Raw genomic sequence first — 12,949 nt, 5'->3', positions numbered from 1 at the left:
TGGTGTTATTTTTGATCAGGACATGTCTTTTATCCCCCACATTAAAAACGTTACTAGAACTGCCTTCTTCCACCTGCGTAATATCACTAAAATTAGAGACATCTTATCTAAAAATGATGCAGTAAAACTGGTCCATGCATTTGTCACATCTAGACTGGCCTATTGCAATGGTTTATTATCTGGGTGTCCAAATACTTCTTTAAAACGTCTTCAGTTGATCCAAAATGCTGCTGCCAGAGTCTTCGCTAGAGTTAGTGGGAGAGATCATATTTCTCCAGTTTTAGCTTCTCTCCATTCGCTCCCTGTCAAATCCAGAATTGAATTCAAAATCTTACTTCTAACCTACAAAGCTCTCAACAACCTAGCTCCATCTTATATTACAGATCTTATTGTTCCATATTTTCCTAACAGAGCACTTCGCTCTCAGGCTCCAGGTTTACTTGTGGTTCCTAGAATTTACAAAAACAGAATGGGAGGCAGATCTTTCAGTTATCAGGCTCCTCTCTTGTGGAACCAACTTCCAATCTCTGTCCGTGAGGCTGACACATTATCCAGTTTTAAAACTCGGCTTAAGATTTTCCTTTATGATAAATCCTATAGTTAGGGTCGGCTTGGGTTTCCTGAGCTGTCCCTTAGTTATGCTGCTATAGGCTTAGACTGCTGGAGGACAAATTGACCACTTTTCACTCTGCTACTGTCTTTACTTACTCTGCTCAACATTTGTAATTATTCTTTCTATCCTTAACGTGTTTTTTTTTTTGTCTTTCAGATACACCTGGACCTACCATTTTGTGTCCGTCTGTCTCTCCTTCCCGTCCTCTCAACCAGCCGGTCAAAGCAGATGGCCACTTGTCCTGAGCCTGGTTCTGCTGGAGGTTTCTTCCTTTTAAAAGGGAGTTCTTTCTTTCCACTGTTGCCACTGTGCTTGCTCAGGATGGGAGACTGCAATGAAGCCAAGATTCAACTTGTCTGCTGGATTCCTTAGATAGAGAACTTTACTAATTGGCTTTTATATTTGTGAATGTTCCTGTTCAGTGTCCTGAGACAACTTTGTTGTGATTTGGCGCTATATAAATAAACTAAATTGAAGTTATTTCAGCAACTTTTGTGAGTTTTTCTTGCCTTCTTCTTTTTAATTAATATTCATCACGCATCCCATAGCCCATCTTAAAGAATTCATTTGGCCCCACAAAGCTTCCAGAATCACAAACTGTTGTCTGATTATATTAATGAAAATATTATCAGTTACTTCTATACCTCGACTATCATAATAATCTTGCAAAAGTCTGTCAAACAGACAAGAAACTAAAATATTATTTGGGCATGCTTTTAAATGATTGAATCAGTGTTGCCAGTAAATATTCACTGATGGGTTCAATATATAATTTTATTTCTTTAAACTTTCACCAGTTTACAAACTCGAATAAAAATATCGTCCATCAGTTTCTAACAATAAAAAAAAACGAGCCAAAGGAAGCATCTTTCAGCAGTAAATGGGCTCGGGCAACAAGGAAATGACGTATTCCTGCTCTGCAGACATCACTGGAGGCTGCCAGTGGCACTCGATGAGAGCGTCGTACAGCTCCTCACTGAGCTCCATGAACTTCCTGTTAGTTTCCAGCACGTCCAGTCCCAGGCCAGGATCTGCAACCAGACAACAGAACAAACCAAGCGTATGAAAGAACACGCAACTATACGAGTTTACTCACAAGAAATCAACTCCCTAATTACTATACTGTAGTAGTTTCTGTATTTCTGCATCAATCTGACCTAAAACATCAAAAGATTTCACACATGTCCTAAAAGTAGATAAAGAGAACCCAGTTAAACAAATGAGACAAAAATATTATACTTGGTCATTTATTTATTGATGAAAATGATCCAATATCACATATTTGTAAGTAGTAAAAGTTTGTGAACCTCTGGGATTATCAATTAATCTGAAGGTGAAATTAGAGTCAGGTGTTTTCAATCAATGTGATGATGATCAGGTGTGAGTGGACACCCTGTTTGATTTAAAGAACAGGATCTATCAAAGTCTGATCTTAGGCGGAGGGCCCTTGACTCAGGGAAGAAGATGACGACTGCCGGAGGAGAAGCTAACTTGGGAGCTGGACAAACTTTTCAAGGGCGGTAGGAGCTGAAATTTGGTCGGATTGCATAAACTGAGCTCTGACTGTAGCATTATGGCCTCCTCTTCAGGGGGAAATAGTGAGATTGAGATGGAATGGATGACGGCAAAATCGTCAAAAATGAAAACGGCACAAAGAAAAAAAAAACCCGAAAGAGACAGAAGCTTGTCAGAAGAAAGGGAGTCACGAATAAACATAAAAGTCAAAAATCAGTACAAGTCCGAGAAATCAAACGCAGGTGGAACTAATTAGGGAAGAAGAATGGAAGTAATGGTGGAGTTTAATCAAGAGGGACGATACTTTCATCCAATAAAACTAACAAAGGCAATAGAGGAGGAAATTGGGAAAATAAAATTAACCAGACTCATGAACAACAAAAGAATTTCTTATACATGCAGTCAACAAACAGCAGGACAAAATCTTAAAAATGACTAGTCTAGTGGGAGAAAGAGTTAAAGTATTTATTCCAGGTTCTTTAAACGGGTTACGAGGAGTAATTTCAGGAGTTCCAGTAGAAATGACACCCGAGGAAATAAAACAAGAAATCAGAGGAGGCAAAGTGACAAAAGCAAAAAGGATTACAAGTAAAAAGATGGACTAATCAAAGAAACAATGTCTATTACTCTAAAGTCTGAGATCACAATGCCAGAATGTGTGCAGATGGGATATGTAAATTATAGAGTAAGAGAATACATACCAAACCCCATCAGATGCTTCATATGTCAAAGAATGGGGCACATAGCAAAGGAGTGTAAAGGGAAAGTGAGATGTGCAAGATGTGGAGGTCCTCATGAGTATGGGAAGTGTGAGAATGACTCGAAGGTAAAATGCTGCAACTGTGGAGGAGAGCACAGTGCAGCATATGGAGGGTGTATAGTTCAGAGAGAAGCCAGAGAAGCCCAAAGAATTAAAATTACAGAGGGAGTTTCATATGCTGGAGCACTGAAGAGGGTGAAGAAAGTTAATACAAAAGAAGTGAGGAATGAAGAAACTATCCAGAGACAGGTGCAAAGTGTAAATGATACTCAGAGGAACCAGAGGCAATCACTGGTACCACCAGCAGCAGAACATGCCACATGCAATCACAAATGTAAACTCAATGAAAAATCAATGATAGTGGAAAAGGACAAGTTTGTGGCATTCATCTGTCATATTGTTAATGTAACAATACAAATGACAAAGAAAAGTGATAAAATAAAAGCAATAGTGGAAGCAGCAGGAAAGTTTCTGGATATGAAAGAAATCCAAGCAGATCAGATCCACACTCTACTAAAACCAGTTGAACCAACAGGAAAAGGTCAAGGAAAGGATTAGGAATGGTTTTCATATTTTACTATGGAATGCTAGGAGTTTGATAGCTAATGGACAAGAACTTAAAAAATACATATACCAGTTAGAAATAATACCAGATATAATCTGTGTACAGGAAACATGGTTAAAACCCCATTTAGACTTTAAAATTCATGGATATAGTACAATAAGAAAAGACAGAAGTACTGGAAGTAGTGGAGGAGGGTGTGCAACATTTATTAAGGATGGAATAGCATATAAGGAAATTTACAACTCAACAGAATATGAATGTGTTAGCATTGAAATTTACAACTTAAAAATAATTGGACATGTTAAGATAATTAATTTTTATAACCCATGTAAAAACCTAGATAATGATGTATTTATGGAAATATGGAGGTATAAACGGGAGAGAAATCTGGTGTAGAGACTTTAATGCACACAATAGTCTATGGGGTAGCAGCAAAACAGACAGTAACGGCAACAATGTTGAAGAAATGGATGAAAGATCACTGGCTTGTCTTAATGATGGTCAAGACACACGATTTAATATCAATAAAGGTTCAGTCTCATGTTTAGATTTAACTTTAGTATCAGATAAACTTGCAAAATCCTGTGAATGGAGTATAAATGGAGATACTACACTGGGGAGTGACCACTTTCCTGTTAGCACATTTATAAATGACAATATAACCAATAAAGAGGAAACAACCTCAACCAGATGGTGCTTTAAGAAAGTGAACTGGGAAACTTTAAAAATGTATTGTGAGAAAAATAGTAATTTAGTAAATCTTAAAGGAAACATTGATGAATGCAATAATCAGGTAACAGAACTCATTTTAAATGCAGCAAACTCAAGCATTCCAAAAGTAGTAATAAAAAGAAAATCAAAAGTGGTTCCATGGTGGAATGATGAATGTAGTAAAGTAATTAAAGAAAGAAACAAGAGTTAACAGATTAATATACGTCCTAGAAAAAAAGAGAACTTATTAGTAATTATCAATGTGCTTTTAGAACTGGTCGGTCCACAGTAGATGCTCTAGTAAGAGTATGTAATGTTACTGAAAAAACACTGAAAATGAAAGAAATGATGATTATAGTATTCTTGGACATAGAAAAAGCTTATGATTCTGTGGAGGGAGCAGCTGCTAATAAAACTAGAACAAATGGGAATAGATGGGAGGATGTATAACTGGATTGCCAGCTTCTTTCAGGATAGGACAATTAAAGTAAAAGTTGGGAGTGAATTATCAAGACAATTCAAAGTGGAAAACGGCACCCCTCAAGGCAGTGTAATTAGTCCAGTTTTATTCAATATTATGATTAATGACAAGGGCAGCACGGTGGCGCAACTGGTAGAGCTCTGCCTCTCAGCGAGCAGGTCCTTGGTTCAAACCCCGGTCCAGGGGCCTTTCTGGGTGGAGTTTGCATGTTCTCTCTGTGCATGCGTGGGTTTTCTCCGGGTACTCCGGTTTCCTCCCACAGACCAAAAACATGCATGTTAGGCTGATTGGTAACTCTAAATTGTCCCTAGGTGTGAGTGAGAGAGTGAATGGTTGTTTGTCTCGTTTGTCTCTATGTGTCCCTGTGATGGACTTGCGACCCGTCCAGGGTGTCCCCCGCCCCTCGCACAGTGATTGCTGGACATGGGCACCGGCGACCCCCGTGACCCAAAATGGAATAAACGGGTAAAGATAATGGATGGATGGATGATTAACGACATATTTGCAAAGCTTGACAGAGGCATCAAATCTGCTTTATATGCAGATGATGGAGCAATATGGATGAGGGGGAGAAATGTGCCACATGTCGTTAAAAACATAAGAAAAGCAATTAATCAAATAGAGAGCTGGTCTTATGAATGGGGTTTCAAACTGTCTGTAAGCAAAACCAGCTACATGATGATTACAAACAAAGAGAAGATAAATATTGGAAATCTTATATTATATGGACAACCTTTAAAAATTGTTAATGAATTTAAATATCTAGGTATATGGTTAGATAGTTCATACACATGGCAAACACATTTAAAACAGGTGGATACAAAGTGTAAGAAAGTCATTAATCTAACGAAAGCAGTGGCAGGAAACAACTGGGGAGCAGATAAACAATTATTATTAAATATCTAGAGCTCTTATGAGATCAACTTTGGACTATGGATGCAAAGTGTATGGAGCAGCAGCAAATTCAACTCTACAAAAATTAAATAGACTTCAATCCAGAGCATTACGGGTGTGCACAGGAGCAATAAAGACAACCCCCATTAATGCACTTCTTATAGAAACTGGTAAGACACCGTTAGAAATGAGAAGAACAACACTTTCATTAACATACTGGGTGAAACTCAAAAGAAGTAAAGAAGCAAATCCTGCAGCAACAACAATCCAGAACTGTTGGGAATATATCAAATATCAAAGAAATGGTTTTGGGTGGAAAAATAAACAAATTAGCTGGATTATATGGAATAGAAAATAAAGATTTTGCACAGATTAATCCAAATGGTGTTAGCTCTCTATGGTTGATCCCAGAAAGTAAAGTAGACACACAAATTCTTGAAATGAAAAGAGAATGGAACAAAAATGAAATGGGGGTGAAAACCAGCAAATGCATTAGAGATACATATTTTAATTACCTGGAAATATATACAGATGGCTCAACAAACACAAAGGGGTGGGTAGGAATACGGGTTATATACCAGAGTTTGAAGTTTGTACATCTAAAATAATTTCTAATCATCTTTCAGTTTTCACAGCAGAAATGGTGGCAGTCATATTTAGTCTACAGTGGATAGAGGAAGTTAGACCGGACAGGGTGGTGATACGTACAGACTCAAAGGCTGTCATAGAAAGCTTACAGTCTAAAGGAAACAACAGGAACGATCTACTGCTAGAAATACAACTCACATTATTCAGGTTACACAGGGGAGGCATAGATGTTCATTATTGTTGGGTGCCAGCACGTGAGGGGGTGGAAGGAAATGAAAGAGCAGATAAACTCGCTAAAAAGCATTAAAAGGTGAAATAACAGTAAATATTCCATTAGGGAAAGGAGAGGGTAAATCATTAATTAAAGAAATAGAGAAATAGAGAAATGGCAGAAAACGTGGAATGAGGACAAGAAAGGAAGATTATATAAAATTCAAAAAGCAGTTAAGATAAGTAATTATAAAGAAAGAAGTAGAAGAGAAGAGGTGATAGTAATGAGAATGAAGGTTGGACATACACTTCTAAATGATACAAAGTATATGATGGGGAAAAGGAACAACAGTAGATGTGAGGAATGTGGGGAAACAGAAAGTGTGGAACATGTTCTGATGGAGTGCATTAAATATACAGAAGGGAGAGATTGAAATAAAAAGTCAAAGAGGCAGTGAGAGTGTGGAGTTTAGGAGGAATATTAGGAACAGAAGGGGAGAAGGATAAAATAAGTGTTAGAAAAGAGTTGTTTATATATTTACAGAACATAAATATTAAAAATAGAAACTAGGGAAGCTACGCACTCTTGCTCAGTAGGTGGCGGTATGCACCTGAACGTTGCTTGCAATCCACCAATAAACTAAAAGAAGAAGAAGAAAGTCTGATCTTCACAACATGTTTGTGGAACAAAGGAGATTTCTGAGGAGCTCAGAAAGAGTTGTTGATGCTCATCAGGCTGGAAAATGTTACAAAACATCTGTAAAGAGTTTGGACTCCAGGAGAAACATCAAGACCATTGTTACCCTCCCCAGGAGTGGTGGACCAACAAAGATCACTACAAGAAGAAGGACTGGAACAGTCTGTGAGGTCACAAAGGAGGCCAGAGTAACTTCTAGTAACTGAAGGTCTCTCTCACGTTGACTCATGTTCATGAGTCCAGCATCAGGAGAACGCTGGACAACAATGGTGTGACTTTGACGTCACGAGCGCCGCAGAATGGCAGCACTGACAGGAGCTCCACTTGGACTTAATCTTTTCTTTTGTTCCTGTTATTTTTGTTTGAACTCTTTTTGTGCCTACACTGCACATCCATGGTACAGGTATGACCGCGACACACACGTGAAGTTTTCTGTGTCGCTGCCTTGCCATCCTGGTTCAGTCCTTCCATGGCGGCCGTCTCCATGATCCTCCACCTGCCTGCACGGACCCAACTCTACGGACCCATTCGGTTATGTTCTCCGTCTGCCGGACCCGGTTCTGGAGGGCAGTCTGGGAGAACAGCTGCTGCGGTCGTTATCATCATGCTGCTAACAAGACCACGCCACTAACAGTACCATGGTGCCAACAGGACCAGTCTGACAACAGAACCATACAACTGTAGATTTATTTCTTTCACTTTAGGCGCCTTGTTTTTGTATTTTTGTTGTAGTTTTTTTTTTGGGAGAGTCAAGACGGTTCTTCTCGTCTTCGGCATTTCATTGCACTGTTGACCATGTGTTTATTTTCCATATGACAAATAAACTAAACCTAACCTGAAGCTGCATGGCAGGGTTGAAGGAGAAACCACTGCTCTCCAAAAAGAACATTCATGTCCCCTGAAGGTCTTCAAAGACAGGTTGAGGTCGGAGGCCTAGTTCACTACACTCATCTGCAGTTTGATAAAGATCACAAGGACAAACCAGGAGACTGTTGGAAGAATGTTTTGTGGACGGATGAGACAAAATAGAACTTTTTGGTTAAAATGAAAAGTTTAATGTTTGGAGAAAGGAAAACTCTGCATTCCTGCATAAGAACCTTATCCCATCTGTGAAACGTGGTGGTGGTAGTGTCATGGTTTGGGCCTGTTTTGCTGCGTCTGGGCCAGGACAGCTTGCCATCATTGATGGAACAATGAATTCTGAATTAAATCAGAGAATTCTGAAGGAAAATGTCAGAACATCTGTCCATGAACTGAATCTCAGGAGAAGGTGGGTCATGCAGCAACAATGATCCTCAGCACACGAGTCGTTCTGCCAAAGAATGTTCAAGAAGAATAAAGTTCATGTTTTGGAATGGCCAAGTCAAAGTCCTGACCTTAGTCCAATCCAGATGTTGTGAAAGGACCTGAAGCAGCAGTTAATGTGAGGAAACCACCAACATCCAGAGTTGAAGCTGTTCTGTGCAGAGGAATGGGTTAAAGTTCCTCCAAGCCAAGAATATTTTGTCTCAATTGTTTAACTGGGTTCTCTTTATCTACTTTTAGGACTTTTATGAAAATCTGATGATGTTTTAGGTCAAATTTATTTTATTTATTAATTGATTGATTTTATTAACCTTTATTTAACCAGACAAATCCCACTGAGATCACAGGTCTCTTCTGCAAGGGAGTCCTGAAGGCAGACTAACATTTTTGGTCTGTGGGAGGAAACTGGAGTACCCGGAGAAAACCCATGCATGCACGGAGAGAACATGCAAACTCCACACAGAAAGACCCCAGTTCCAACTGGGGATTGAACCTAGGACCTTCTTTCCGTGAGGCAACAGTGCTAACCACTGAGCCATCGTGTCAGTGGTTAGCACTGCCATTTATGCATAACTATAGAAAATTATAAAGGCTTCACAAACTTTCAAGTACCACTGTACCTGCTTAAATTAAGGTTTATATATATATATATTTTTTAAATCATACAAATAATTTTTTTGCGCTACAGCAGCCGTCAGAGAAAAATGGTCACTTTCAAAGGGAATCAAAAGGATTATTTCTGAAAATTTACCTGCAAGAAAACTTGCAAATTACAGATTATGTCAGTTTCCGTATTAATTTCCATGTACATCTTAAAGCCACGCAAAAATAAACAGTTTGCACGGCAGCCTGTGCTCATCTGGACTCAGTTCAACAGCATGGATCACAGTTACTGTATAATACACAAGACTGAATTTAATGTTGTGATAATCCACTCAGATTATGCACAAATGCAGCATGTCACACTAATTTTAAAATGTGTTTCTGGTGGGCGTTTCCAGCAGACCCTCTCGTTAGCTCCCCTTCTACTTGACTTTTATATTTTATCAGTTTTATTTCTACATTATTTTACTTGAGAAGTTTTTAGTAGACAAACTCATCTGATACATTTTCTGTTTTTCCCACCAACAGTCTTTCCATATTTTCAACCATGTTTTTATAATTACCATATTTTTCGCCCTATAAGTCATGTTATTTTGCATAATTTACATGTCCTGCAACTTATTATGTCAAAGCGACATATTTATGGATTTTTTCCATATTTAATCAATTTTTTGTTGAGATATGACCGTTTTCATTCATTCTGACTGAAAATATTGAACACTACCATTTTCAGCTGCTAGAGAGCACTCGAGTAGTATGGCATGCCGTTGTATCATGTAATAGGTAAAAGTGGCTATTAATGACACAGTCGGCTTGCCATAAACTGCCACCTTCAATCGGCTCATTTAGCTGCACCGCCCCGGTGAAATGCAGCGGATTTGACCACTGAAGTGAATTTATTAAGTAAAAGTTCAACTGAGACATCTTTACTATAACATCGAGCAAAAAAATAACTGTGGTGTAACTAATAACAAATAACTAAGTGTTTGTCTTGTTAAATTCTTGTTAAAGTCCTCCCGTGCACGCTCCAGCGGCCACCATTTGGCAGCCAATCGATGTTTGGCACAACACCGGCCCACATTTCCAGGTTGTCAGCGGTGACGCGTAACAGATGCGACGTATTTATGGATTTTTCCACTTTATTAGACATATTTGGACTGATGGGACTTATAGGGCGGCGCGACGGATACGGCGGAAAATACGGTACTTTACCACTGTCCCAGTACTTGCCTTCAACTGGTTCTTCCTCTGGAACTGCTTCACTTTCCTAGAACGACAGAATCATAAGCTGTTAGCATGAAGGTTGTTTGGTGCTGGTGAGCGGCTACACAGCAGGTTTACCTGTGTTTGAGCATACTGGGAGTAATCATACTGTGGATAGCTGTAGCCATACATCGCTGCAGTCTGATCATAACCCCAGGAAGGATAATAGCCAGGATAGTTCTGGTGCTGGTACTGGTTATACTGGTCATAGCCGTATTTGTATGCTGAGCTGGACTGCCACGACGGTTTGTTCTCCGACTGCTGTTGCTGGGGCTTGTTCCTTAAACTTGAGAGAAGAGGAAACCCACAGCTCACCACTTGGCTTCTTCTGAACAAACATCACGATGCAAACACCAAATGGAGACGAGTCGCAGAAATACTCACTTGTTAGCAGCCAAACTTAACCGCAGAGGTTTGCTCCCCAGTCCCACAGCGCCCTGACACTCGTCCAAAGCCCGCTTCTGAAGCCGCTCGTCTGGGAACTGAACAAACCCACAGCCCCTGCAGGAGAGACAGAAGCAGAGTCTGTGTCAGGAGGACGCCTGGAGGAGCTGCTGGAGTCCGGTGGGCCCAGGTGAACAACAGAACTTTGATCCGAGTCTGATGAAGAGTCACGTAAAGTCCAGGAGTTTGAACAGTGGACGCTTCCAGCTTTGAAGAGGAGTGTTTTTCTGGACTGGAACTGAACAGAGAATGAAGTAAACCTAAATGTTTCTGGTGCGAGATATTCAAGTGGGCAGGAGTTACACTGTGGAGAAGAACAGAGGGAGGTTTTATTTTTCCTCGTCTGAGGCAGAGCAGAGCCTGGAGAGTGAAGGGAGACATTTTATCTTCCACCAGGTGCAATGGAGGAACCAGGGGGTGGACAAAGGTGGCCTTGGCCCCCACTGATTAATCTTCAGCCACCCAAATCACTACTTTTAGAAAAACTAAACTGTATAGTTTTCTAAAATTATAGGGGTGGCCATCTTGGATTGTGATGTCATGTGGCAACCCAATTTTCTAAAGTAAACTTTCTTTTTGATTAGATGCAGCCACACACAAAATGGAAGTCAGCACCTGCCTTATGTTTTGAAGTTATCATGCTCACAACCTCCACAGACAGATGGAGGGTATTTCTAATTCCCCTCTTCGCTCCACGACGAAGGACAATTACCAGTAAAGAGCTGAGCTAAGGTGCAGAAACATGAGTGGTTCGAGCAAATTAAGACCTTGGTTCCACATGGAAACTACTTGAAACACAACTGCTGTGAAGAACATTTAGAGGAGCCCTGTGGAAACTGACGGGGACAGAGTTCATGTGCTGGGAGACACTAGAAGTCTGTTTAGGACCTGTGGAAACAAGAAGTGCAAAACAGCAAGAGGGTTTAAGTTAACCTCCATTAGTCTATCTGTAGTGAGTGTGGGCGTGGTCCTCAGCAGTGAATGCAGGGAACCATCATGTCCCAGACTGAAGAGGGCCTCCTGCGTATTTCTGTTAGTTTCAGCTTTTTCTGCTATTTCAGCTACTATTCAACCATGTTTATGCTAATTTGGGCTTTTAAAGCTAATTCCACATTTTTTACTCTCATTTCAACTCTTTCCAGCCTCTGTCAGCAAAAATGTGCTTCTTCCTTCCAATATATTAATATAATAAATTCTACTTTTCAGCTGTTTTCTGCTCATTTCTGCTTTCTTTAGATATTTCAAATGTTTCCTTCCTTCTCTCACTCACAACTACAGACAATTAGAGTTACCAATCAGCCTAACGTGCATGTTTTTGGTTTGAGAGGAAACTGGAGCACCTGATGAAAACCCACACATGCACAGAGAGAACATGCAAACTCCACCCAGAAAGGTCCCTGGTTGGGATTTGAATCGGTGACCTTCTCGCTGAGAGGCAACAGCTATAACAACTGATCCACCGTGCAGCCAATGATTTACAGTTTATTAAGCAATGAAAACTTTACGCTCTTTAGGTTGGTAGTTCGACTCTTGGGACATCCTCAGTGATGGAGCTCGTGTTCATCACGTGTCTCCTAGAGAAGGTCTAGTCAAGGATGATCCAACCTCTCAGTGTGTTCCTAAGCTCCGTGTTTTTTTTTTTTAAATGTTAATGTTAGGCTGAAGAACCTGCTTTGGGTCTCAGGTTAAAGTTAGGTGGTCTATAAGATCAACACACACTGAACTTGTTAGAAATGTTTCAGTACGAGCCTAAAGGCCTGGAAGTTGGTTCTGCTCAACGCTCTTTACTTCTGGATCAGGTGCACGTTTTCTTGCGATAAATTAATACTTACTTAGAGTTGCCCATGCTGTCGAGCACCACTTTCCCGCCCCGGCAGGACGGGTACCGGTTGTAAAAGAACTCGTAGAGCATCCCGTCGTCCACTTCTGGAGTCAGATCTCCCACAAACAGAGAATACATTTGACTGGAGAGGGAAAACATGGTGTTTTAATAAAAGGAGCAAAATGTGAGCACAACTCTTCATGTTCAGTCGATCTGCGAGTTTCTGTTTGATGAGTTATAGTTTGATGTGACTATTGTTATTTGTAACTTTTACAATTAAAAAACATTCGTAAAACAAACAAACTCCACAGACGACACAGCTCTCTTGAATTCCTTCAAACGTGGTTTTCTTGAAAATGTGCTTCAGCAGACGTGCCGCGTTTTTGTTCTTTTGCTGCTTCTCACTTTTAAGGCTGATTTATTTTGTTGGATTCTTCACCAGTACAACCAGTTTGTGGCACCTGGATGCAGCCACGCA

General features: G+C 40.1%; 1 protein-coding gene across 1 annotated transcript in view; it reads right to left on the bottom strand.

Moving 5' to 3' along the window:
- Window positions 1–1,375: 1,375 nt before the first annotated feature.
- LOC119426177 (tRNA selenocysteine 1-associated protein 1) overlaps window positions 1,376–12,949 on the bottom strand; it is a 15,784-nt gene continuing 4,210 nt past the window's right edge. Inside the window, exons 5-9 of the mRNA XM_037693750.1 lie at window positions 12,482–12,613; window positions 10,590–10,706; window positions 10,284–10,491; window positions 10,173–10,209; window positions 1,376–1,644 (exon numbers count right to left, since the gene is read on the bottom strand). Coding sequence (XP_037549678.1) covers window positions 1,484–1,644; window positions 10,173–10,209; window positions 10,284–10,491; window positions 10,590–10,706; window positions 12,482–12,613 — 655 coding nt within the window. The 3' untranslated portion in view covers window positions 1,376–1,483. The remainder of the gene's footprint in view (window positions 1,645–10,172; window positions 10,210–10,283; window positions 10,492–10,589; window positions 10,707–12,481; window positions 12,614–12,949) is intronic.

The sequence above is a fragment of the Nematolebias whitei genome, chromosome 19, assembly GCF_014905685.2.
Source record: "Nematolebias whitei isolate Nwh7 chromosome 19, NemWhi1, whole genome shotgun sequence".
In the NCBI taxonomy this organism is placed as follows: domain Eukaryota; kingdom Metazoa; phylum Chordata; class Actinopteri; order Cyprinodontiformes; family Rivulidae; genus Nematolebias; species Nematolebias whitei.
The sequence above is the reverse complement of the archived record's forward strand: the minus strand, read 5'-3'. Positions and strand labels throughout refer to the sequence as shown.